This window comes from Neolamprologus multifasciatus, chromosome 18, assembly GCF_963576455.1.
Source record: "Neolamprologus multifasciatus chromosome 18, fNeoMul1.2, whole genome shotgun sequence".
NCBI classification, from domain to species: Eukaryota; Metazoa; Chordata; class Actinopteri; order Cichliformes; family Cichlidae; genus Neolamprologus; species Neolamprologus multifasciatus.
In genome coordinates, this window is record NC_140456.1 from 1,121,701 (window position 1) to 1,147,903 (window position 26,203).

The 26,203-nt window shown below is 42.7% G+C and overlaps 3 protein-coding genes across 6 annotated transcripts; 2 read left to right on the forward strand and 1 right to left on the reverse strand.

The window, feature by feature from the left end:
* The first annotated feature begins 548 nt into the window (after positions 1-548).
* On the forward strand, positions 549-4,792 carry LOC146496909 (uncharacterized). Its single transcript, XM_085140935.1, has 2 exons — positions 549-932; positions 3,640-4,792. Exons 1-2 carry the CDS (start codon positions 761-763, stop codon positions 4,443-4,445), a joined length of 978 nt encoding a protein of 325 aa, XP_084997061.1. The 5' UTR covers positions 549-760; the 3' UTR covers positions 4,446-4,792.
* A 5,691-nt stretch (positions 4,793-10,483) lies between these two features.
* LOC146496910 (uncharacterized) lies at positions 10,484-14,467 on the forward strand. 3 transcript variants are annotated; one of them, XM_085140948.1, is made up of 3 exons: positions 10,485-10,926; positions 11,240-11,599; positions 12,276-12,834. In XM_085140948.1, exons 1-3 carry the CDS (start codon positions 10,755-10,757, stop codon positions 12,326-12,328), a joined length of 585 nt encoding a protein of 194 aa, XP_084997074.1. In that variant the 5' UTR covers positions 10,485-10,754; the 3' UTR covers positions 12,329-12,834. The 3 variants fall into 3 exon arrangements, with proteins under 3 accessions (XP_084997073.1, XP_084997074.1, XP_084997075.1); XM_085140949.1 differs by lacking the exon at positions 12,276-12,834 and adding an exon at positions 12,860-14,467 and having other exon boundaries at positions 10,523-10,926; XM_085140947.1 differs by lacking the exon at positions 12,276-12,834 and having other exon boundaries at positions 10,484-10,926; positions 11,240-12,266.
* Positions 14,113-25,250, reverse strand: iqub (IQ motif and ubiquitin domain containing). Of its 2 annotated transcripts, XR_014870618.1 has the most exons (13): positions 25,116-25,250; positions 24,776-24,910; positions 23,962-24,129; positions 23,522-23,697; positions 21,704-21,859; positions 21,003-21,213; positions 20,741-20,916; positions 18,774-18,944; positions 17,925-18,101; positions 17,596-17,844; positions 17,325-17,510; positions 14,933-16,565; positions 14,113-14,819 (listed from the first exon to the last, which is right to left on the reverse strand). XR_014870618.1 is itself a non-coding variant. In XM_085140681.1 (12 exons), the coding sequence occupies exons 1-12, from the start codon at positions 25,240-25,242 to the stop codon at positions 16,368-16,370; spliced, it is 2,130 nt and encodes a 709-aa protein (XP_084996807.1). In that variant the 5' UTR covers positions 25,243-25,250; the 3' UTR covers positions 14,113-16,367. The 2 variants fall into 2 exon arrangements, 1 of the variants encoding a protein (XP_084996807.1); XM_085140681.1 differs by having other exon boundaries at positions 14,113-16,565.
* Positions 25,251-26,203: the final 953 nt, after the last annotated feature.

Sequence of the window (26,203 nt, forward strand, 5' to 3'; positions counted from 1 at the left end):
TGTTGTTAAAGACGACGTTAAACTGTGAGCGCCTGTTCCAGTGATTTCTAGCAAACAGATCCTTTAAAGACATTTCTTCTTCCTGCTTTAACCGACCTGTTAGTGTGATCACAAACAAAGGAAACATGAGCCAGTAATGCAGTGACAGCATCTTCCACACACTATCTGTTCTCTATGCTTCACATACTGAATGTATCTGACAGTGGGAGTCCTTTTCTGCTCCGTGACAGTGTTGCTCCTCCTTCAGCCTCTTCCTCCTCTCATATCTCTGCATGTTCAGTTTTATCATCATTTGGTGAATCATACATTCAGACAGTTTGTTCATGTTGAAATGTCACCTTCACCTTAATGTGAGCACAAAGTCAGAAAAAGGCTTAATAAAGATTATTGTGACATTTATTTTAGCGCAGTTATGAAGTTTATTAATTCATTGATGTGCGGTAGCCCTGGTTTATTTTTGTGTATTTTTCATCTTCTGTTTGAAGAATTTAAAAGAACAGACATGAGAGCGGAATTCAAAGCAACTTTCCTCATCGACAGGAAGCTCTCTGTGTGACAGCAGGCGGAAGTAAACAAGGAAAAGGCGGAAGTTGTTCCGTTTCTCGTGTGTCGCGCGAGCAGCAAGGCTGTTGCGTCTTCAAAGGCTTAATTTAGACTTTATGAGACATTCACACCTGTGCGGACTGAACGTGGAGCAATTTCTGTGCGTTAGGGCGCAATTTATGTGTGTGAGCTGAGTGTGTGAGCTGTGTCAGTAACAATGCCTTCAGTTCAGTATCTGAGAGAGTTTATCAACGAGCGACTAACTGCTGCTGCTGAACAAATATTCTTGGAGTTTGAAAAAACGATCGTCCAGTACGAGGAAGAGATCGACCGTCAGCGCAGACTGCTGGATATCACCTGGAAACCCGAAATCAAGCTGCACAGGACAGGTGAGTGTCCCTCTGAGGGAGGATCCTGATCACAGCTCTGCGGGACGTTTCTGATTGTGAGGACTTTTTGGAGATGTGAGCTAACAAAGAGCAAACAGAGGACAGGACTGCGTGTGAGGAGGAGTTATAAATTTAAGAAAGAGGGAGATGATGACGTGAAACTGTCTTTAATAGAGCAAATAATGTCAGGTGCTGCTACCAGATATTCATAATAATAAATTTATTTTAATATTATTTATTTGAAGTGAAGTAGTAGTTATGTAGCAGACATTAGTAAATGTCTCTAAGTGTAACGGTGTGATTCTGCGTTATACCTGATTAAAAAAAAAGGTAAAAGAAAGACGTCCAAGTAAATAATTTGCCCACTCCAGCTCCTACGACCAAATACAAACAGTGGGGAAGAGGGTTAGCTCAACCCACCACAACTTCCAAGCTAGCAAGGAGTATATATTCATGCTAGCATTTATGGTGCCTAAAACCCATTTATGATACACACATACTACCCACTTGTAACATCTAACAAAAACAGGCTTAATAATGACAATAATTGAACTAAAATCACAATCAGGAACATCCAGGTGGCTAAATATGCATTATATGTGTGTTTTAAAGTGTTGGAAAGAAATGACACCCACCTCTCCCACAGGGGAATTGTAGAAAAGGGGAGAGACAAAGGGGTACATTGTATTTATAGGATTGCACCAAAGAAGAAAAGAATGAGGAGGGGCTCTAACTGATAATGAACATAACTACAGGCTTGGAGGTCCTAAAAGTCAGGTATAAAAGCAACGGTTTGGGGGTTTAGAACACATTTTGGGTAATTATAACAATGTGATTTATGACCCTGTTACATAAGGTTGTCTTCACCAGGGGTCTCAAACTCGCAGCCCGGGGGCCACTTGCAGCCCACGTCACCCCTCCCTACTTATATATTGCAATTTGGCCGTTAAAGTGACTTTTTGTGTTAGGGAGGATTTGTTTGTTGTTGAGTGAAATGTTAAAATAAGTTCTTTAAAAGCCAAAAATGATTTGATATGAAGGCAATATGAGCAAAGAGTATAAACATGTTGAGGTGTGAGTTCAGTGAGAGAGTCAAAAACTAATGTGTTCTCTTATGTCTGCATTTTTATTTTGTAAAATACAAACAAAATGATAGCAGAAGTGCTGCCACGTGTCTGAACAGAAAGAGAGGACGATGTGTTTATTTGGTAGATCAATGAAGGCTGCAGTTAGTGAAGAGTGGGACAAAGAAATGTGCGTTCATGTTTGCTGTTTTGTCTTGTTGTAGAATATTTGAAATTTTAAAAAACAAACAGAACACTATATTTTCCGAAATATTTGTGGATGTTTGTTTGTTTGTTTGTTTGTTTGTTTTTGTACTACTTGATCACTAAAGTTGCCCTCCAGTGAGATGACAGTGCCAGCAGTGGCCCACAGCTCATCTAAGTTTGAAACCCCTGGTCTACAGTGTGCAGCATTAAACATGACAGAAAATCTGATAAATAAATAGATTTTTTTTAATGTAAGGAAATATTTTAGTAAGCAGTCTCTGTTGAAGTAAAGAATGGACTTTTTTGCTGTCACCACAGTTTCCAGTGGAAGTAGCTGACATAGTCATGTATCGTGTGCCATGTCCTGATCCAGAATGGCGGCTACATCACTGCATTAGCTATAAACACCTGTGAAGTGGCCCCTTTGGGAGGGTTAGGGTTAGCAGTATCTGTCTCATGAAATCAGCTAATCCAGGTACATGTGTGGTTTATTAGGTGTGTTACACAGGAGGAGGACAGGGAGCACACATGCTTTTCTGTAAACTCATTTAGTACAGTAACATTCATCCATCCCTCCACTGTCATGAACTATACTCACTCTACGTTCGTGAATTTATGATTTTGACTAAAAACAATACTAGCTTTACCTCATGTCATTTTCTTTAGCCTACATTTTCCAGTGTTTGCTCCCTTGAATATACCACCAGAGAAAAGTGAAGGTTGATTGTACCACATAATATCGATTATATGCTATCATAGCGAGAAAAACAGTTTTCACTTCCCTTGATTACAGGTACCTGAAAGGGTTTGAGTTTGTGTCACAGTAGGGTAACACCTTGATACAAGTCACCAGGAACTATTTTAAGCTGCTGGCAGGGAGACACGTTTGCTAACTTTTGAGTAGGCAGGCTAGCTCAGGCTCCTTCCCCACCAGAGAGGTGACATTCCATGTCCCAATTGCCAGTCTTGGTAGCCAGGGATCGGTTCACCAGGGCTTACGCTCTGCTCCTAGAGGTTGGGTCCCTTACGCCGCTTCCTGCAGGAGGTGGGCCTGCAGGACGATGGGCCCATGTCCCGTTTTCAGGCTGGGCCCGGCTGGGCCCCATGGACTAAGGCCCGGTCACCAGACGCTTGCCCCTGAACACCCTTCCCCATGCCTGGCTCCAGGGCAGGGCTCTGGTAACCCTATCCAAGGAAGGGTGAACTGTTCCCTTGATCTTACACTCATCGGGGTCTTCTGAATCTCTCTTTGTCTGGTCCCTTATCCTGGACCAATTTGCCGCATGAGACCCTACCAGGGGGGAAAAGCCCCCAGACAACACAAACCCCTCCACCATGATAAGGTAGCGATTCGCAGCACTGACAACAAGTGGAAACCTTTTGTGCATTTCAGAGAATCATGTTCAGTTCACTTTTGTTTTTGTTGTCTCCTTTAGTCGCTCCAGATGTCCCGCAGCAGCCTGTCTGTAAGGATGAGGAGGTTCTCATTGAGCTGCAGCTCTGTGACCAGGAGAGGAGCTCCAGTCTGGACCAGGAAGAGCCAGAACCTCCACAGATTAAAGAGGAACAGGAGGAACTCTGCAGGAGTGAGGAGGAAGAGGAGCTTGGATTGAAGGAGGAGACGGATACCTTAATGGTGCCTGCTGCTAATGAGGAAAGAGACCACAGTGAATCAGAAGGAGGCACTGCTGTAGCTGAGAGCCAGGATCAGGAAGAAAGCAGGAGTGCAGATCCAGGATCAACTGGAAATAAAAATGAAAGTCAAGAATTTCCTCCCAGATCAGGGAGTCAGTATAATTTTGACACAGCTAAAAAGTTTTTAAAATGTGACGTTTGTGGAAAATGCTTTAAAGATAATTATGAAATGAAACGACATTACAGAATCCACACAGGTGAGAAACCGTATTCTTGTGAAATGTGTGGGCATCGTTTTAGTCAGAAGAGTACTTTGACTGTCCACATGAGAATCCACACAAGTGAGAAGCCGTATCCATGTCAAACATGTGGGAAAATGTTTACACGCAGTAGTCGTTTGCTGGAGCACGTAAGATCTCACACAGGTGAGAAACCATATCCTTGTAAAATGTGCGGGAAAATGTTCACACGTAGTAGTTACCTGTCGGTGCACGTAAGAACGCACACAGGAGAGAAACCGCATCATTGTAAAACATGTGGGGAAATGTTCACCTACAGTAGTCAGCTCTTGCGCCACATGAAAACTCACACAGCTGAGACGTCTTAGAGTATGTTGGAACTAGAGATGCACGCACTAAATTATTTTTTGGCCATTTCAGATTTTTCTCTGGGTGTCCTGCTGGTACTAATTTTTGATAATTGATGTTTAACTTTGACCATATAGAAACACCAATCACCAATGGTTTTCTCTGAACTCTGGATAGATTAGATAGATGAAGCTGATTTGTTAGGTTTGTAGCTACAAATGTTTTATGTGGGTCCAGACTGAGATATTATGGTACACAGTGGGGGGTAAATAACTGACAGTTGTTACTTTATTAGTGTCTTATGGTGTGAAATAACATGTATGAGCTGTTTGGTTTTAAATAAATGGCAGATGTTGAGGCTATTATATATTTGTATATTTTTATTTTGCTATTTGTTTCACTGCTGTTGTTCATTTCATTAGGGGGCGGGCGGGGGGGGGTGGGGGTGATTAAAAAGTCAAGATAGGCTATGGAAATCTCAGGTTGTATAGATAGGCTAAGCAGGTATAGGACTGGCATGCACTGGTTGGTTGTTTTGTTTTAAATACCTGCACAGGAGGGACAGCACAGAGAAAAAGTCTGCATGAAGGGATGAGGTGACTCAAGACCTCACTCCTGTCCCTGCAGAGGTGTTTGGAGACCTCTGCTCTCTGAGCCAAGTAGCCACATGAGGCCACAGCCTGAGGGAAAGATCGTTTTCCTTCTTCGTGGGGACCTCTCAGAGCTGAGGACAGCTGCCTTTGAGCTCATCTGTTATCCAACCAAGCTGCATGAGGCTCACGGTGGTTGTAAGTAGTGCAGGATAAGATAAACTAGAGGTAAATGGAAATAATGGTGGGCTTGGTGATAAAGATGATAAAGATAATTATCCCAAAATAACATCATGATAAAAATATGACATTGTTAATATAAATTTTTTAGAAATACTGACAGAAACTGACATGAATAACTCGAATATTCCAGCCCACAGTTATTCAACACCAGTAATTATACCGTACCACCACATAGGAGAAATAACATCAACAAAAATATCACAAATCCTCGTGTCAAAGTCAATTAATGTAAATATTTAAAGAACAAAAGCTTGAGTCCCAGATGTGTTTGGAATAAGAATAGGTCTATATCAATACAAAAGTCAGTGTCTCCAACAAGGTCAAAGGTCAAAGCAGCTCTTCATAGCTCCTTTTGTTCTTGAAGAAGACATCTTTGCGATGAGCCTATCGAGATAATCCTTGTGTTAATGTATAGCCACTATACAAGCCATCTGCTGCCAGGAAGTATGTCTTTCAGTCAGCTATAAGTAACGAGGCACTTGATAACATCTCCAGGAGCGATGCTTTTTTTGGTTCTCTGACAATTCTGACTGTCCTGAAGTTGAGGCAGATACTTCTGAAACCAGTGCTTCCAGAACAGGTCAGACATGTACTGCTCTTGTTCCCATCAGCACTGACCTCCGTCTTTCTGAAACACCCCTGTGCTACAGAGGTTTAGACGAGGGGTGTCAAACTTACACCACATGACACATACAGCCCACTTTGATGTTAAGTAAGCAAGACTGCTACATTTTTCTGTCAGTGTAAATAAGTTACATGAAGAACTGTGAGAAATACAACGACAGAAGAAGTTCTGGGAGCTCATTGCCCAAACTGTCCAGTTTTTTTTAACTGTAGTTGTAAAAAATCTAAAACTTCTATAGCAGAAAGTGAAAAGATCAACTTTTCTGTTTCTCACAAAGTCACAGAGGTTTTATCAGAGACACAGCTGAGCACTTTATAGTTTGGCATCATTTGTGAAAGTTGAAATTTCTTCTGTATTGAAAAGCAAAAATGAGGCTTTCTTGTCAGAAGCCATTTTTGGGAATAAACAAAAACAGCGGCCGACAGCAGCACAACGCTAGACTGGTGTGTAATAAGCAAGCACATAATGCAGAAAACAGATTTTTGATGGTCTCAAAGCAGAAAGAGGGAGAGATGTGCAGGAATCATGGTGGAAGCAAAACAGCCAAAGAAAGAATGAATTCATGGAAATGTTTTTCAAACGTGAAGCGTAGATTTGGTCTTCTTTCATGCTGGTTCAGTGAATGTTGGTCTAATCATCGGAATCTGCATTTCCAGTGAGATGTCTACTTTCATCACGGGCGGCGTGTTCGTGTTCCTGCTGCCGGGTGAACGATCAGCTCATTATGTTTACATCTCTTTGTTGAATCTGTTACCTGCTCTTTAATCGTTTGCTGTTTTAGCTGTTTGGTGGTCGTTGAAACTGTTTTATGAGCTTTTAGCTGAGATTCTGACGTTTCCGTGGATACCACACGTATCATCTGGTGGTACATCCTGTTAAACCACATGTTCTCTCGCTCTGCCCCCGTACTGGGGGCATTAATTGTTTGTTGCTAGATTTCTTTGTGTAGTATGAATGGCCTTAAGTTTGTATCAGTAGGAAAAACTGTAACACAGGCATGGAAAAGTCAAAAAAAATTCTGCTTGTGCTTGTTTGTGATGAGCAGCAGATCAAACAGGTTAAGCATTATAAGTTATATTTATAAATGGCTTCAAGTGCACAATTAGGGCTGTGAGACTCATTTAGACACTCAAACACTGAGCAAGCTGAGCTTTGACTCCCCTGATTTAGACATAAGATGTAACGGAGTCAAATATTCCCATTTATTGGGATCAGAGACTTTAGTTATGTGCCTGTTGTTTACAGCAGCTTCAGCTTCACACAGGGCTGTTTGCTGACATTCACATCCAGGCTTGTGTTTTAAGCATGAAATTCACACCCTGATGGCAACATATTGCACTAAGCATGAGATGGTCTTCCTGGTTGGACTTTTAGCTTCATGTGAGAGATTTTAACTTAAAGAGATAAACCTCTGTTACTCTGTTTATTTTGCTTCTGCTGCATTTTTGCATGTCCTCATCCACTAAATATAAAATAGTGTAAATGAGCAGCTTTTGATGTTTGACAGTTTTTATTGTGTCTGAACGTTCCTGCAGTTGGTTTGTGGTTGATGTGGATTTGCTGCTCATGTGAATCCTCCCACAGTGTTTCATTAGCAGCTGTAACCACAGTGACTCTGATAAAACAGGAATTAGCAGAATCCATCTGATATGAAGCTGTGCTTTGAATACCACTTCCCTCCTCTTTGAAGAGTAGTCAGATATCTGTGTTCAGGTTTTTGTACAGCCTCTTCTACACTTTGTATCACTGTGTTTCTAGAGCACAGTAGTAGAGAGCTGTGTCTGCCAGGGTTAGGGCTGCTATGGTCAGATTAGTTGATGTTGGTGATGTTTGGGATCCATATCGACTATTGGGAATATACTCAGCACTGCCTCCTTTTCCTTGTTTCCAGAGTATAAACTGAGGAGCCTGAAGGTCAGAATGATGTCTGTACCAATAAAGCCAAGCATCACTTGCACTTGTCTCATAGCTACATGTGAGTTTGACAGATTCTCCTTCTGTTTCAGTGACTTCAGGTTGTTGAGCAGTGATTGAGTCTCCAGCTGTTAGTCCTGGAAAAAGAAAGAAGAAAAGTAGTGAAATGCAGTCTGTATATCTGCTTAATGCAGCAGCTTCAACTAAACTTTAATCCTGTTCTTAAACTCACCTATAATGTGAGATAGAAGCAAAAAGAGGTGCAGCAACATGTCTTTGGAGTTATTAAAGCCAGACAGACAGCACATGAACAATGTTCTTCCACTGCAGCACAATGACCAACAAATAATGTCATTAGATGAGCTCAACCTCAGTGGGCGGGGCCAGTTTAATAGCTGAGCCAATCAAATAGTTTTGTGCTTCCACAGCAGCTCTGTCTCTGTCTCTGATCTTTACTGCTTCATTTCTCTGTTGTCTTTGTCATCAGTCCAATGACACAAGAATCAGAGGTTTAACAGTGTGTGGCTCCCTCTAGTGGATGTTGTGGAGTATTCTGTTGTCTTTGCTCCAAAGGTTTTTGTACAGAGTTTTGCTGTTTCCTGTCACTGTGGGCTGCAGAGCACAGTAGTACACAGCAGAGTCAGACAGCTGAAGCTTCTGGATCTTCAGAGGAACTGATGTCTTGTTGAGTTCAGCATCAAATCTGTCGTTGTTGAATTCTTCAGCTTTAACTGTTGTTTCTGAGACACATTTGAGCATATACTTTGGGTAACTATTTACTTCTTGTTTGTACCAGATCAGCGTAGCTGCATAACTGGTCTCATATCTACATCCAAGTGTAACTGTGTCTCCTTCAGCAGCAATGACATCTCCTTGTTCCTGGATCACTTTGTCTTCTCCTTTACACTCTGAGGAAGAACAGAACATGCAGAGGAAGACATGGATCAATAAACATGATTGAAGTTATTGAAAAGTTCCACAGTGTAAAATGATTAAATCTCCTCTTTCTGTCCTTGTTGTGAGTCGTGTGCAGAGGAAACATGTTGATGTTTGTATCTCACCAAAGAAAAGAGCAGCAAGAATAATCCACAGCCAATGTTCCATCTGTACAACAAGGTTTAAATCAACAGGAGAAACTAGCTGATGTTCAACATTCAGTCTGAGAATTGTTCTCTTCACAGCAGCACTTATTATTGACACAATGGTTGAACACAGTGCAGAAGGAGAGCACCGCCTACTGGATGATGTCGCCCTCTGTCTCCTCTTTGAGCTGGAGTCTGTCACTGCAGCAGAGGATCTATTGGCGAGCACTGCTTAGCCTTGCACGCGTTCTTATTTTAAACTTAATCTGGAATTCATTGCAAACTGTTTGTGCAGGATATGAATGACAAGATTTTGTTTTTCAACAAGAGTTAGTAAAAACATCTCCAGCGTGATCAAATCTTCTTGCCAAACATCTGCAGCTTGGCAGTGCATACAGCACTATAATGACCAGACCTAATTCTTTTGAAAACCTTACATCTTTCCACAGGTCTCCACTTCATCAGACATCACCTGGACTCAGAGCTGGATGAGGCCAGCACAAACAGCAGCCTAACCGACGAGGATGATGGATCCATGGGGTCAGGAAAGCCAGAAGCAGGGCTGGAGAGGTACCTTTCATGTCCATTCACTGGAGGTGTGGATCTATTGCATGGCGTTCCTCACATCAAGAAGCTGCCGATCAAAGTCAATACAGCTCTTCCTGCATCTGGAGCTTGTGAAGGACTTCTTAGTCATGCAGGACTCCTGTTCACTGCTAAACAGTTACAGCTTCACAGAAAGAACCTTGAGAGCAAACTGCTGCAGAAGCTGAACCATCACCTCACTGAGTGAAGAAATGGCACGTTTTTGCTAAATATGCAGAAATAGATGCACACCCATACAACTCATGGTAAACTGAGCTGCCTGTATGAACAGATGTTGAAGATGCCTCGTTCTGTTTTCTCTGAGGCTGCTGTGTCATTTGGAGCAAACATGAATATAAAGTTTACAGCACATCTTGTCACTGGAAATTGTTTGTTACTGTTTATATATTTATATTATTTACTGTAGGTTTTGGTGAAAAAAGCTTTATGTTGTGAAAATCTGGAAATTAGAATTGTGCCTTATTTTGTTGATGTTTTTACATATATTCCTTTTGAAAATACTAAAATTTGTATATTTATTTATTTTTGTTTGTCTGATAACATTTATTTATAAAATAAATCAGACATTTCAAACAGTAACTCGCTACTTGAGTAGTCTTTTCACCAAGTACTTTTTTACTCTTACTCGAGTAACTTTTTTGACAACTACTTTTCACTTTTACTTGAGTAATAATATTTTAAAGTAATGCTACTCTTACTTGAGTACAATTTTTGGATACTCGACCCACCTCTACCTACACTAGACTGATCAATGTGTGGTCGTAAGTAAAGCCTGAGTTGTGAAGTCCATCATCTCAGTCTGCTGTATGAGTCCAGAATAATCTTCAGCTTTGACAGAAACTGCTGCACACTTTGTTCTCCAGGCTGTTCAGTTAGTCTGGCTGATGAACTGAAATCACTTTATAACCTGTGGATTTAAAAACGACGCAGACATTACGGCTGTACAGGGCGGAACAAAAAGCAACTGTCCTCTGCAGGAAGATTTATGTGTGACAGCAGGCGGAAGTAGCGAAAGAAAAGCCGGAAGTGTTTGTTTCCTGCGTAAGGAGTGAGCAGGGAGGCTTTTCTGTTTGAAAAGGCTTCATTTAGAGTTCTGCGTTGAATATTTTAAAAATTTGCGACACCGTCTGTGGAAGCTCACACCTGTGCGGGCTGAAAGTGGAGTAATATCTCCGAGAAAGAGCGCAATTTAGCGCGGAAGCATACGTTGATCGTGAGCAGAGAGTGTGTTGTTGTGTGTGAGCTGAGTGTGTTGCTGTGTCAGCAACAATGCCTTCAGTTCAGTATCTGAGAGAGTTTATCAACGAGCGACTAACTGCTGCTGCTGAACAAATATTCTTGGAGTTTGAAAAAACGATCGTCCAGTACGAGGAAGAGATCGACCGTCAGCGCAGACTGCTGGATATCACCTGGAAACCCGAAATCAAGCTGCACAGGACAGGTGAGTGTCCCTCTGAGGGAGGATCCTGATCACAGCTCTGCGGGACGTTTCTGATTGTGAGGACTTTTTGGAGATGTGAGCTAACAAAGAGCAAACAGAGGACAGGACTGCACTGCGCTTTAAAGCTTTGAAGTCAGAATATTTTCCTCTTGAGGATTTTTTAGCTAAGAAATCAGATTTGTGTATAAGACCAAGCTAAGAGAAATCTCAGCGTGGATAGTGTGTGAGGCTGCACTCGTGTCACATGTAAAGATGATAGTTTCTTTAAAGTGTAGTTGACTTTATTCACCATACAAGCTTATGATTGTCTCAGGTGTCCCACAGCAGCAGGTCTGTGAGGAGGAGGAGGAGGAGGAGGAAGATGAGGTTCTCCCTGAGCAGCAGCTCTGGAACCAGGAGAGGAGCTCCAGTCTGGACCAGGAGGAACCAGAAGCTCCACAGATTAAAGAGGAACAGGAGGAACTGTGCAGCAGTCAGGAGGGAGAGCAGCTGGGACTGAAGGAGGAGACGGATACCTTTATGGTGACTGCTGCTGAGGAAAGTGGGTACAGTGAACTTGAACCGATGTGGGAGCAGCTCCTCTCTCACAGCTCTGCTGGAGCTGAGAGTCAGCATCAGGAAGGAAGCGGGAGCGCCGACTCAGGATCCACAGATCGCCCCCCTGTGTCATACAGTCAGTGTAACAGCAATACTGGTGAAAAGTCTATAAAATGTGATGTTTGTGGAAAATCTTTTAAGTATAATTCCCGAATGAAGCGACATTATTCGATGCACACAGGTGAGAAGCCGTATCCTTGTGACATATGTGGAAAAGGTTTTTCTCAGAGGGATAATTTGGCCGTGCACATGAGAATCCACACGGGTGAGAAGCCGTATCCTTGTATTGCATGTGGAAAGAACTTTACTATCAGGAGTAATTTGTTGATCCACATGAGAATCCACACAGGCGAGAAGCCGTCTTCCTGTAAAATATGCGGGAAAATGTTCAGGTGTCACAGTCATTTGTGGCGCCACAAGAAAATTCACACGCGGCAAAAGTCTTAGAGAAAAACTATCTGTGAGGCCGAGGCTGATAAATATCCATCCAAGGATTCACCGAATCTCAGAGCAGAGCTTCCAGATTTAGAAACCTTCACGCTGCTCCATCACTTTGTTACATGTCACACGGTGTGAGATCAGTCTAACAACAGATGTGTCAGCCTGCAGAGTCTCGTGGAGGCTTTTAAATGCTCAAGTGAAAACACGGTGAAGGTCTTTTATTTAAAATGTACTTTGGAGAAAGTCAAATTAAAGGTCTTTTGAATGAAATGTTAAGTTTGCTTTTTCTGTGTATGTTTGTACTGTGTCAGGCAGATTGAGATCGCTGAGCTCAGCTCCATCCAGAAGTGAAGTTAAAGGCTGAAAATCCAGCTTTTATGGGTGTCATGTAACACAGAGAGCTTTAACAGAGTTTTCTGTTGTATAAAGTCCAAAACCTTTGCATTTGTCTTTTGTGCCTGCTTCACTTTTATCAGATGTTTGCACTTCTCTCACACTCAGACAGAAACAACACACACACACACACACACATGCACACAATCCAGGTTGAAAGGTTTAAATATTATAATTATTTCATTGCACCAATTCTTTTTCAATTTTATTGATTCAGAATCAGAACTGAAAACTGCATGTGAGTTATGTAGAGTAAGAGAGGGGAAACTGTTTCTAATCGAGATGATAAGAAATCCGGTTAAAATTATGCAAACTGAATTATGTTGAATAAATGTAACTAATAAAGAAACGTTTGCTGCAGAGGGAAGTAGAGAGAGAACACCAAGGTGTGGCTCGTCATCAAATGATTGGATATAATTGGATGATGACATGAGGGAAAAGTGGAGCAGACTATCAAACTCTTTGAATGATTAGTCATTATTTCATCTGGATTCTGTTGCAGTGTACTGACTGAAAGATCCAGGATCACACATGGTGTAGGAGCCTAAATGCATGCGCTTCTACATATAAAGAAACATTCCTGAACTAGAAGCCAATGACATTAAGATGAGGAAGCTCCTGACCATGCACAGAGGGTTTCACCCAAAGCCCAGCACCCTGTGACTGTATGCTAAGGGAAGAAAGCAGAAACCCGAGGAAGAGGAGGAACCATCATGGAAGGACAGGCCCCTGCACGGTATGTACCACCGGCAGATAGCAGAGGTGGCTAATGTCCAGAAATCCTACCAGTGGCTGCGCTGAAAGACAGCACAGAGGCCCTAATCATGGCAGCACAGGAACAAGCTCTGAGCACAAGATCCATAGAGGCTGGGGTCTGTCACAGCAGGCAAGACCCCAGGTGCAGGCTGTGTAAAGATGCTTTGTTTTGTCCTCGCTAAATTGCTTTATAAATTATCCTATCTGTATTTAAAGTTAAGCTGGTGTACATTACCTTTGATATCATTCAATTAGACTTACCTTCTCATATAAAACAGTATACAGAATGACAAATGGTTTGTCTTATTTACTGTAAAAGCTGAGTTTTAAAGGTTTTCATGTAGGAAATCTTTACAATTTGTACAATACTGAATTTATCATCAACTAGCGACGATGACTGTTGATGCTGATATAAAGTGTTGGTTTGTGGTTGATGTGGATTTGCTGCTCATGTGAATCCTCCCACAGTGTTTCATTAGCAGCTGTAACCACAGTGACTCTGATAAAACAGGAATTAGCAGAATCCATCTGATATGAAGCTGTGCTTTGAATACCACTTCCCTCCTCTTTGAAGAGTAGTCAGATATCTGTGTTCAGGTTTTTGTACAGCCTCTTCTACACTTTGTATCACTGTGTTTGTAGAGCACAGTAGTAGAGAGCTGTGTCTGCCAGGGTTAGGGCTGCTATGGTCAGATTAGTTGTTGTTGGTGATGTTTGGGATCCATATCGATCATCAGGAATATATTGACGATGACTGTCTGATCTTGCTCCTTTCCAGAGTATAAACTGAGGAGCCTGAAGGTCAGAATCATGTCTGTACCAGAAAAGCCAAGGATCACTTGCACTTGTCTCATAGCTACATGTGAGTTTGACAGATTCTCCTTCTGTTTCAGTGACTTCAGGTTGTTGAGGAGTGATTGAGTCTCCAGCTGTTAGTCCTGGAAAAAGAAAGAAGAAAAGTAGTGAAATGCAGTCTGTATATCTGCTTAATGCAGCAGCTTCAACTAAACTTTAATCCTGTTCTTAAACTCACCTATAATGTGAGATAGAAGCAAAAAGAGGTGCAGCAACATGTCTTTGGAGTTATTAAAGCCAGACAGACAGCACATGAACAATGTTCTTCCACTGCAGCACAATGACCAACAAATAATGTCATTGGATGAGCTCAACTTCAGGGGGCGGGGCCAGTTTAATAGCTGAGCCAATCAAATAGTTTTGTGCTTCCACAGCAGCTCTGTCTCTGTCTCTGATCTTTACTGCTTCATTTCTCTGTTGTCTTTGTCATCAGTCCAATGACACAAGAATCAGAGGTTTAACAGTGTGTGGCTCCCTCTAGTGGATGTTGTGGAGTATTCTGTTGTCTTTGCTCCAAAGGTTTTTGTACAGAGTTTTGCTGTTTCCTGTCACTGTGGGCCTCACAGCACAGTAGTACACAGCAGAGTCAGTCACTGCAGCAGAGGAGATCGTTATTTGTCTTTGATCATCAACGACTTTAAAAGACACTCTGGAGAATTCCCGCTTCAATAAATCTCCATTTCCCAAATGAGAGATCAGGAACTCTGGTGGGTTTCCTGGATATTGTCGATACCAGAAGAAATAATCGTCACTTCTTGCTTCTCTGGATAATCTGTAGGACAGAGTGAGAGTGTTTCCTTCTAAAGTGGACTCTTCATCCTTGACTGCAGTGAGTTGATCACAGCTGACACCTAAAGGAAGAGATAAATGTTGTTAAAGACGACGTTAAACTGTGAGCGCCTGTTCCAGTGATTTCTAGCAAACAGATCCTTTAAAGACATTTCTTCTTCCTGCTTTAACCGACCTGTTAGTGTGATCACAAACAAAGGAAACATGAGCCAGTAATGCAGTGACAGCATCTTCCACACACTATCTGTTCTGTATGCTTCACATACTGAATGTATCTGACAGTGGGAGTCCTTTTCTGCTCTGTGACAGTGTTGCTCCTCCTTCAGCCTCTTCCTCCTCTCATATCTCTGCATGTTCAGTCTTATCTTCATTTAACTGCAGAAAGTTGCTGCTCATCGGGTCGATTTGTTTTAGAATGTTTTAGAAATGCCTTTCAGCTTTAGTTTTTAAGATCATGGGATAAACCTAAAACACAATCTCCAAAAGAATACTGCCTACAACAGACTGCTCAATGTGTGGTTGTAAATAAAGTTCTTACTTGTAGAACTTAGCAATGAGTCAATAAACATCTTTAGCTTTGACATAACCGGTTATAGCTGATGTTATTCTGTCAGTCTGGTAAAGTTTAGTGCAGGCTACACTGGTTAGTTTTCAGTGAAATTTACAGTGATGCTCGATGTTTGACTGCTGCAGAGCAGCTGCGGTGTTCATGGTCAATGGTAAATTACACTGAGAGCAGCAGACATCAATTTACATTAAAGATGTTGATGCTGTTTAAATTCACTTTGAATTCACCTGTTTATAACAGGTTGATAGTGTCCAGGGTCGCAAGTCAGCGACAGCTTGTGTAACATCTGTTTCTGCTCCTGGACTTGGGGGAGGATGGAGGATTGTAGCTGCTCGATACTCGAGTATGAGGCTCCAGATGTTCTCAGCTAGTAGAAAGTCTGGACTGCAGGATGGCCAGTTCAGCACATGGACTCTACAAGTACGCTGCTGGTTCCATAGGCACTGAGGCACCACCATTACCTGAGATGCAGGTGTTTGAACTCTGCGCTGATAATGAGCGGGTTGCCCCCCCCCCCCCCCTCCTCTTTAGTCTAATAACACGTCCACATTTGCCAAAAAAAAGTTCAAATTTGAAACAATGGTCCAGAGAAGATTGCTTTGCATGATGGAGCTTTAACCTGCATTTGGACACACAATCTGTAACTGAACAGTTTTTAATTTGTTAAAATCTAAAACCAGTCTGTCCCATATCCCGTCTCCGCTGGGATTCTGCCGTCACTGGTAAGTGTGAGTATCATCATCTAGAAACTGAATGTCTTCTTATGGCGACTTGCGCTGATACTGAATAAGGCCCCACAGTTACCCTGCATACCAGGCCAAACATCAAGCTATGAGTATAAAAGCTTGTTAAGCACATGACTTTTCATAAAGCTGAACATCAAACTCAAAACATCCTTGAGACATTTTAAGATGAGCCTCTCCCTAAAAATCAAATCAGAGAAATAAATGTACAAAAGTCAGAACCAACAAAAGCTTTACTGTAGACTTCAAATGAAAGTTACAAGAAATATCAGGCAGAAGAAATAAAACTGCACAGAGTCTTAATGATCTGAGGTGTGAGTGATGTCTTTGGTATGCTTGACTATTGCCATGGTAATGGCCTTGGAGACAAGTTGGTTGCCAAGGACAGCAGCAGGGTGAGTATCCAGCTGCTCGGACAAAACGGGAACCTGGCTGAAGTGGCGTCGAGCTTTTGCGTGTTTGCGTTCGATCTCGTGGATTAACGTTGTGTCGTATGTCTGAACACACAAACACACACAGGCTTAGAGAATTCATCAAGGTCAAGTCTATTTATACAGCACATTTCCAAACAGTCTTAACAATGTAAAACGCCACCAAAACAAATAAAATGTAAAACAATCAAATGTACATCGGAAAGTATTAGAAAATGTCTTCAATTACAGTGTAAATATGTCAGCTTTGTACAAAACTAAGAACAACATTCTAGCCAGAAACATGAGCAGGTGCCAAAAACCATCTGTAACCGAACGAGTCAACAGCTCTGGTTTGATGGCTTCACGCAAAACGTGTAATAGACACGCCGTCCATCGTGTCCATTTCACACTTCACCTCTCCAAAACATGAAATGGACACGTATGCAGAAGTTGCATTACCAGCAGGGGGAGATAATATATAATATATTTAAAGCCAAGAAGTTGGTAATGAGCAAAAAATGCCAATAAGTACATTCCAAGGTCCTAAATCGTCAGAATCGATTAAGCTAGGGACTAATATGTACTTACATGTAAATGTGTTACTGTCTGTTTAAATTTACATGTTGGCTGGAAACAAAATATCTCCCTTCTGCATGCGTGAACATTTCACGTTTTGGCGAAGCGTGAAATGTCGACGGTGGACTGGACGTGGTAGCATTAAGGAGGTGGATTCAGAAGTGAAACACAGAGTCAGAGTTCCTTCTAGTGGAAACTGAGAGGCAGTCCTAATACAGACTTTCTCTCAACAAAAGATACGTTGATATTGTTCAGACATGCACAGACCGTGTGGACGTCCTCCACCTCTAAGTGGGCTGAGGTCTCTTCTTTGGACAGCAGAATGCAGTTCCAGGGGCTCCAGTCCTTCTGACGATCCCACCGAACAAACACCAGGTTGTAGAGGTCGACGTTGGCGCTGAGGGCCGACCGGGACGCCCACACTGCTTCCACCAAGTACTGCATGTCTTGCACCTGAAATGATGAAGATGGCAGACTTCTGTAGACAAAAGGGTGAAATCAGTGGAGCTGTTCGATATACGCAATGACAGCAGTTCACCTCCAGCAGGAAGGGGATCTGAGCTTCTGCGTTGAGCCTCTGCTCGTCGGCTCTCAGCCTCATCAGGAGGCTTTTGTAAAGGGTGAAGTCATCGCGAGATCTGGCTATGTTGTTGAGTCTGGCGCACTGGTGGCACTGGCGGTTCAGGCTGCCGCTGGCCGACATGATGAAGTCCTTGAGGCGCAGGTAACGGTGACAGTATTGGCAGAGTATCATGTCATTCTTCAGCTGGGAAGGATTCTGGGGAACCTGGGGCACATTTTTAATTTTACACATGAAATCATATTTGAGGTTGTGCTAAACGTGAGATGAGGAGGATGGTTGCTCACCTTCAGCAGCTTGGCCACCTCGGGGTTGAAAGCTGGAGTTTTGATGTACTGAAGTAACAGAGTACAGATCCTCGTCCTCAGGCCCTCCAACTTGGCTGATTTAACCCCTCGAGTCATTAGGTCGACCTCCCTGTCAACCAAATCCACGATGTCCCGGGTCAGCGCACACTCCTGCTCCTGTCCAATGAGCATGGAAGAGAAAAAACTTCAGCGCAACCGCACTGCTCATGTAAAACAGATATTTACAGTATTTTGATGTACGTAAGTATCTCCAGGTCAGTAAAGTTGATGTGTCAAATTATGAACAGGGCAACACCAAGCACAGACTTTTATTCTGAAGGGCACTACTTCATATCGTATATTTGGCATTTTAAGTATTGTTGATTTTGGAGACAGTAAATAGTTTTCTGTTGAATGAGTACACTTCTGTAATAGTCAATGTTTTGGTTATGAAAAGGTTGTTTTATTCTAAAAATAACACTTTTGACCAAGAAGTGAAACTCGTGAGATTCAGAGTGACACGGACCGTTATTATTAACATTATTATTATTATTATTATTATTATATGAAGCTCCCAGAGAAATGAACCCAGTAACCTCTTACTGTGCAGGCAGTGGTCCTTTCCTCTGAGCCTCAGTTTAGGGACTCATTTCTGCTATGAACCGTGCGATTCACTTCCACTTATTTTTAATAAAAACGTAACAGCATGAGCAGCTGACCAACTGCTACAAGTTCCTGTCCCCTCCCCATGACTATGTTACTGAATAAGGCAAAAGGCCCCAAAATAATATAAAACAACAGGACGACATCAGAGTACCGTTAGCTGTGAAAGAACTGTGTGCGTTTTACCTTGACGGTGTGTTTCAGTGTCATGAGGAAGTGGAGCCTCTGCTCCTGGCTGACGGTGGTCAGGCTGATGCTGTTGTACAGATCTCGCAGCTCTCGGGCTCTGATGGTGTTCTGAGTTTCAATCTCAATCAGACGACCGTCCGCTGCTCGCCTTCGATGAGGAGACGCAGACTGGAGCAGATACAGCACAGTGTTAGTAGCTGTGAGACCAAACGCTCCACGGTCACCTGAACCAGCATTTACGGAGAAACCAGAGACTGTATATAAAAGATGGCTGTAGCCACCAGGGTCTGTTTTAAAGTTGAGTGTTTTTGTGATCACGTGTGGGTGGGGATCTGACTCGAAACTGAGGGACCCTCTATTTTCACAAACCATCCTACTTTGGCAAAACATCCTACTGTAAGTCGTTTATGCACATTTCTGCTGTCACAGAGTAATTCCAGCAAATTTACGCAGGTATGACGGTTTGCCACTTAACGTTGCCCATCAGAGTGTGCTTGTAGCCCATAATCATAAAGCCAGGACGGTTTGCCACTTCATTTTACCCGTTAAAGTATGTTTCTAGCTCATATTCACAAGGGTAGGATGGTTTGTCAGGTAGGATGGATTCCCAGAACACCCTCCACTCTTGGACAGTCACTTAGGAAAGAGTGCAAGGTCTCTCCGATTCTAACGAGGATACATTAAATAAAGACTGATCAGGAAAGTCTTTCCTGATCACATGAGCCAAAGGAGTCATTTCTTTAAACTCCTACAGAACTGAACAGAGGAGTCGCCCTCTGCTGGCCATTGGAAAGAATGCAAGATCAGGTTTTCAAACTTAGAAGCTATGCCTCATAACACATGTCAGTACAGCATAAAATATTAGATCTGTGGCCAGAAGTTTGCTTTACATTATGTAACGAAAGCTGAGATTCTTCCGGCACACTTTTAGATTCTGGTTGCAATCGATAATTCACAACGAACAACAAGCTTATTGTCACAGTTGGTGTGAAACACCATAAGAAACCCAAACAAAAACTTTCTTAATCAAGTGAGCCAAAGGATTCATTTCTTTAAACTCCTACAGAACTGAACTTTACAATACATTTTACAACAATTTACAATAATAATAATAATGGATTGGATTTATATAGCGCTTTTCAAGGCACCCAAAGCGCTTTACAATGCCACTATTCATTCACTCTCACATTCACACACTGGTGGAGGCAGCTACGGTTGTAGCCACAGCTGCCCTGGGGCAGACTGACAGAAGTGAGGCTGCCATGTTGCACCATCGGCCCCTCTGGCCATCACCAGTAGGCGGTAGGTGAAGTGTCTTGCCCAAGGACACAACGACCAGGACAGAGAGCCCGGGGATCGAACCGGCGACCTTCCGGTTACAGATACGCTTCCCAACCCCCCTGAGCCACGGTCGCCCTACAAGCAGAGGAGTCGCCCTCTGCTGGCCATTGGAAGGAATGCAAGATCAGGTTTTCAAACTTAGAAGCTATGCCTCATAACACATGTCAGAACAGCATAAAATATTAGATCTGTGGCCAGAAGTTTGCTTTACATTATGTAACGAAAGCTGAGATTCTTCCGGCACACTTTTCACAACAAACAACAAGCTTATTGTCACAGCTGGTGTGAAACACCATAAGAAACCCAAACATTACTGACATCATTAGAATCTCTTTGGAACATTGTGCTACGAAAGCATGTGATGAGTGCTCGTAAGTGTAGCATGCAGCCTTGCACTGACTGAAGTGCCATGAATAAGAATGAAACAGGCTCCGCCTTGTATTAAACATCTAACGAGCAACAAACTGAAGCTGCGTAAAATTCAAATCAAATGAAGATGATGTGACTACACACACTCAACCATGGTTCTCTTTTTGTTTAATGATGACTTTCATTTGCATATAAATGATAAATTATGAAATTGTGTTGAGAGCTGGAGTAGAGGAGGTGGAGCGACCTCTGACCTTGTCCAGGAAGTTCCTGACAGCTTTGTCGTAGTTGTCGCTGTGAACGGCGATGTGATGGCGTCCGATCGCACCGATGAGATCCATCTCCTGGTCCAGCAGCGCGCAGAGAGCTGCTTTCCTCTCAGCTCCTCGCAGGGACGAGCTGATCCTCTGCTCCTCCTCGCTCCTCCACTCTGAGACACACAAAGTTAAAACACGTAACTGCTCTGCTGCATCCACAGACATGAAGAAGAGAACTCCTCCTGCCCCTGAAGCCTACTCTCCAGAGCTTGGTACAGCAGGTTGAAGTCCTCCTGCCTCTTCGGATTCAGCCAGCGGTTTCGGCGGTCTCTCAGCTGCTCCTCTTTCTCCTCGTTCCTCCTCCTTTCCTGCATCTCCAGCCAGGCCAACCGCCGGGCTCGCTCCTTCCTCAGGCGGTCCACCGCCTGCTGGGCCAACCAGCGCCGAGCAAACGTCTGCAGACGGATCACCTGGGTGTGTGACGGGTCATATAATGTTAAAAGCATCACACTGAATTGACTGTGTATATGATAACACAAACTGTTCTTCATCTTCTGTGATGCAGAACGAGACTGAAGACATCGAAACCATTTCAAACACCAAAAATCTGAAAGTTCAAACACCGTGAATCCTCGAGATGACGAAGAAGAGCAAATTTCACTGTAACATCGAGGGCCAGCAGCTTGAAGTTACCAGCCTCAGAAATCTGAGCATGTGTTCCCACCATAAAGCATGCTGAGCTCTAACAGCGCAGCATTGCTGGAACATTTATATTCAGAACTCAAGCCAACACTGAATCATCACTATGAAGCTCAAATGTGTTATTTCCTCGTTTTGATATCTTCAGTTTTGTTCTGCAGAGCTGGAAACAGCATGAAAGAGCAGGTGAGTCCAAACACCTGGTACAGCAGGTCCTCAACAACACTGCACTGTAACCACACATGCTCAGTGTACACTCACAGCGCTCAGCCTCCGGTCGTGGTACTCCTCAGCAGTGGTGTATTTCCCCGGAGTCACCAACCTGTCGTTCATGCAGGAGACGTAGCAGCCGATGCCGGTCATCTGGGTGGAGGCGTTGACCGGACACTGCTGAGCCTGAGACTTCAGCTCTACTGTCTGACACAGAGAAAACCAACTAAATCAGGGGCTGACCGGCTTTAAGAGCACAAACCTATAAACATGCAGCCAAAGTTAAAACCAAAGAATGTGAAAGTTGTGTGATGAGCTTCCAGCCTGCAGACAGTCGTGACTTTGTTTTGTTTGACTCGGCTGCGGAGATGGGCAGTAACGCGTTACTGTAATCTGATTACTTTTTTTCAAGTAACGAGTAAAGTAAGGGATTACTATTGCAAAAACAGTAATTAGATTACTGTTACTTTCCCGTAGGAACGCTGCGTTACTGCGTTACTAAAACCGTGATTTTTTGCGAGAACGTCTCATGACAGTGACGTAAGCGAGTGCGACGTTCGTGACAACAGCTGTGTGCAGATCAACAATGGATCATATATGGAGTGCAGAGAGAGTATGAGCGTGCAGCGTTTAAAGCGTGGAAGTACTGACCTTACTTTGAGTTTGATTCCATAAAAAGTGACAAAAACATTAGTGTCCGTTGTGCGTGGGAAGAAAACTTCTTTTTACAGCGAAAAAACCCTAAACTTCCAAACAAGCACCGAGTAGCTACGACGTAATGGGAAACTCAGAGAAACTCGCGGATTCTTCCACTGACCGCTGCACACCTGCACCAGGGTAACCCTCCGCCTACCCCACTCCTGCTTTACAGGTGAAAATAGAGCAACAGGACCGCTAGTCTTTGACTTTATTTATTTTCTGCTGTGTTTTACTTGCATCTATTTGAAAGACTGAGTGTAAACACACAAAATATTTTATTTTATGTGCTGGAATGTGCAGAAAATAGGTTTAAATGTTAAACTAATTTCTTCAAGTCAGAGAATGTTGCAGATAATTAAATTTTTGCTTGATGCATAAAGTTAAAAGATTAAAACTAATAAAACAAGTTTTAAAAAGAGACTTTTCCATTTGATTACATTTTGTATGATGATTATGCAGAAAAAGTAGAATTGGGCTGAAAGATCTATCACTTTATCACCTATTCAGGTTGTAAATCGTGTTTTTAAAAAGTAACTAAGTAACTAAGTAATTAATTACTTTTGAAAATAAGTAATCAGTAAAGTAACGGGATTACTTTTGGGGGAAGTAATCAGTAATTAGTTACTGATTACTTTTTTCAAGTAACTTGACCAACACTGCTCGGCTGGGTTTTGTTTCAATGTGGTTAATGTAAGTTTTTGATCAAATTCAGTCAAACTAACATTAGACTTGAATAAGATGACTGTAATGTTAATCTCATTGACATTTGGTGTAATAGTACTCAAGTAGTAACTAAATCTGAATTCAAACTGGAACAAATTAAGTATTGACTGTGATGGAATAAATGAAAGGGATAAGAAAAGATCCCCTGTGATGTAAAATTGACAGAAAGCTGCAGCAGTGACCAAATAAAACCTCGAGTGTGGAGAGTTTAAGAGATTTTAACCCAAACAAAAGTAGATGAATGTTTAAATGAGCACATGAGCGCAGCTGAACGCTGTCATCCTCAGAGGTGTTTGTCTCTGTTGGTCCGGGGAGCTCATTTTTAGAATTACATTGTTTCCTTTGAACATGAAGTCTGGGTTTCCTGTGCCGATCTTTTTCATTATTTATGTAAAGACTTATTTAGTCTGATATAAACTGTGGTGCTTTTGAAGCTGTTTTCTGTACCTGTGTGTCGCGGCTGAAGACCGCCACTCCTCTATCAGGTCTCCTCCTGGGCAGCGTCTGGACTGCGGCGTGATGGTACTCCAGCCCCGTCAGCCGATGCCTGTAGCCACCGAGGAAGGCTTTCTGATGGCGTGGGCGCTCAATCTCCACCACCACCTCCTGAAGCACCCCCCCATCTGAGAGACAGTAACTGAAGGTTTTTCAAAGACGGCGTATCTTTGTATGGAAACCTTTAGCTTGGCACCAGGATTAAACCAGGTCTGGCAAACTTGTTGTTTAGCTAAAAGTCGGTTGAAATGAATGCACGTCACATTATGATGATTCTCTCTTATCTTTACAGAGTTATTTACTCTGGAGTCTTATAGTTTTATATAAATCAGATGCAACTCGTGATCTCTTAGTGCTTTCATGTCTAATGGAAGCAGCTTGCGTGTTCGTACCTGCTTCAACTTGGACGGTGATAACATCGGGCATGCTGTCGTGCTCCAGGGGGCGAAGAGGGCGGAGTGGGTGGAAGCTTGGGTCAGTGGAGCTCATTTCCATCCGGGTGGAGCTGTGAGGCCTGACACCGAGCTCCATCAGACTCTTGTGTTCCTCCACCGCTCTGCCTAAAAACACACTGACCCGTTAATCTGTATCCACACAGGCAGCAGCTCGCAGCGACCTGGTGACCAAACATCACAGGAAATGAAAAAAACACTCCTCAACTTGAAGGCAAATAACTGAAGCAAGTCAGGACACTAGTGACTGTCATAGGACAGTAAAGACTTTATAGGGTTATCTAGACAACTGACACCTGTGTCCACTAGTCGTCATCTTCAAAGTGCGACTCTGTAGAAAACTTTATAGCACAACTCAACAACAAGGTGATTCAAAGTGCTTCACAGAGACATTAGAAACAAAAACAAATAAAAAGCAGGATTTAAAATTGATTAAAAAAAAGCAATAGATAAAATCAGGACAGTAGATAAAATCTGATAAAATTTAAGTTTTGAAATTGAATCTTAAAAGTGCAGATTTGGTGTTTTATTCAAATGCAGCTGAGAACAGGTGAGTCTTCAACCTGGATTTAAATAAACTGAGTGTTTCAGCTGATCTGAGGCTTTCTGGGAGTTTGTTCCAGATATAAGGAGCATAAAAGCTGAATGCAGCTTCTCCGTGTCTGGTTCTGACTCTGGGAACTGATAAAAAGCCGGATCCAGATGAGCTGAGGGATCTGGAAGGTTCATACTGGGTCAGGAGAAAGAAACAAACCGTCCAGAGAGATCTGAAGCACGTCTGCTGGGACTCGGAGCTCTGCGGCGAGGTGACGCTTCAGCTCGTGAATGCTGAGCTCGATAGCAAACGCCACCGTCATCACGTGGCCCTCCGGCACCAGCACCACCTTCACTGCAACCACACAGACACAGAGTTAACTATCGAGTCTGGCTGCGCTCAGTCACAATCCAGAAAAACAGCGTTTCAGTATTTCTCCGCTCCAGCGTAATAAAACCTTTGATGTGAGTTGTGCCACACGAGTCTCTGCTGCTGTGGAAAAGATCACATTTATTCCTGAGTATTTATCTGTCAGGAGCTCCAGCCCACCTGGACTCACCTGAAGCCGAGCTGCCGGACCTCCCCTCTTCTCCTCCCGGCTCCCCGCCGTCCTCCTCCGCGGTGTCTCCGCCGGGCTCTGTGTTTGTTTCTTTCTCCTGCTCTTCGTTTCCTCTTTGCGCCGACATGACAGATTTCAGTGACTGAACTAAACTAAACTACAGCTCCTGTTACGAATGAAAATGATACAAAAGCCTTTCAAACGTCAGGTTTTTATAATGTATTTAATGACATTATGTGCGTCCACCTGGAGCTAGCTGCATTAACTGGTTTCCACGCAAAAGCAGTGTTTACATGTTGCTATAGCAACGACTAGCAGTCACTTCCTGTTGGAAGAAGAGTCAGAGGAGTTTGTCCCTCTCATTGGCGCTTGTTTGGGTCAGATAAAAAAAGAGTATACCACAAACCTCATTAAAATAAAAATATGAAACTATTGTCTAAGAAAATGATTCACATCAATCACAATGACTCCTGGTTGTCAATCACAGACCACTAGAATAGAATAGAATAGAATAGAATAGAATAAAATAGAATAATCTTTTAATTGTACCATAAGGGGAAATTTGGTTGTAACAGCAGGAAAAAAAAACCCAAACCAAACACACTTACAAACAAACAGCACACAGAACAGAAACATACACAATGTATTACATATTTACATCATGGACAATAGTTACCAAAAACAGAGTACTGTACAGTTATTAATGTTACATAAAATTAAATACAGATAAGAGGCAAACCCAGGTTGTAGTGTGAGTCAGTTGCAGCGCTGATGTAAACCTCCATGATTGTTGGGAGCAGTTCTGATTGTGCAGTCTTATAGCTGCAGGGAGGAAGGAGCTGCTGAATCACTTCTTCATCCATCGAGGATGCAGCAGTCTGTCACTGAAGGAGCTCTGTAGTTCAGCAACATTTACATGCATGGGGTGGGAGACTCATGTTATTTTGGCCAGAGTCCTTCTGTCTCCCACCACCTGCACTGGGTCCATTCGGTGTGTAACACAAAACAATGCACTATGTAGTTTTCAAAACTGGCAGATCAACTGATGTCTGTCTGAATGGCGTTGAAACACCAGTGTGGCTTTGTAG

Bases quoted from the DNA above. Each gene is read 5' to 3' on its own strand.
- LOC146496910 (XM_085140947.1), top strand. From the start codon at position 10,755: ATGCCTTCAGTTCAGTATCTGAGAGAGTTTATCAACGAGCGACTAACT. The intron at 10,927-11,239 runs GTGAGTGTCCCT...TGATTGTCTCAG, and splicing joins AATCAAGCTGCACAGGACAG to GTGTCCCACAGCAGCAGGTC.
- iqub (XM_085140681.1), bottom strand. From the start codon at position 25,242: ATGTCGGCGCAAAGAGGAAACGAAGAGCAGGAGAAAGAAACAAACACA. The intron at 23,698-23,961 runs GTACGAACACGC...ACTGTCTCTCAG, and splicing joins CACCGTCCAAGTTGAAGCAG to ATGGGGGGGTGCTTCAGGAG. The intron at 18,945-20,740 runs GTCAGAGGTCGC...TATCTGCTCCAG, and splicing joins TCAGGAACTTCCTGGACAAG to TCTGCGTCTCCTCATCGAAG.
- LOC146496909 (XM_085140935.1), top strand. From the start codon at position 761: ATGCCTTCAGTTCAGTATCTGAGAGAGTTTATCAACGAGCGACTAACT. The intron at 933-3,639 runs GTGAGTGTCCCT...TGTCTCCTTTAG, and splicing joins AATCAAGCTGCACAGGACAG to TCGCTCCAGATGTCCCGCAG.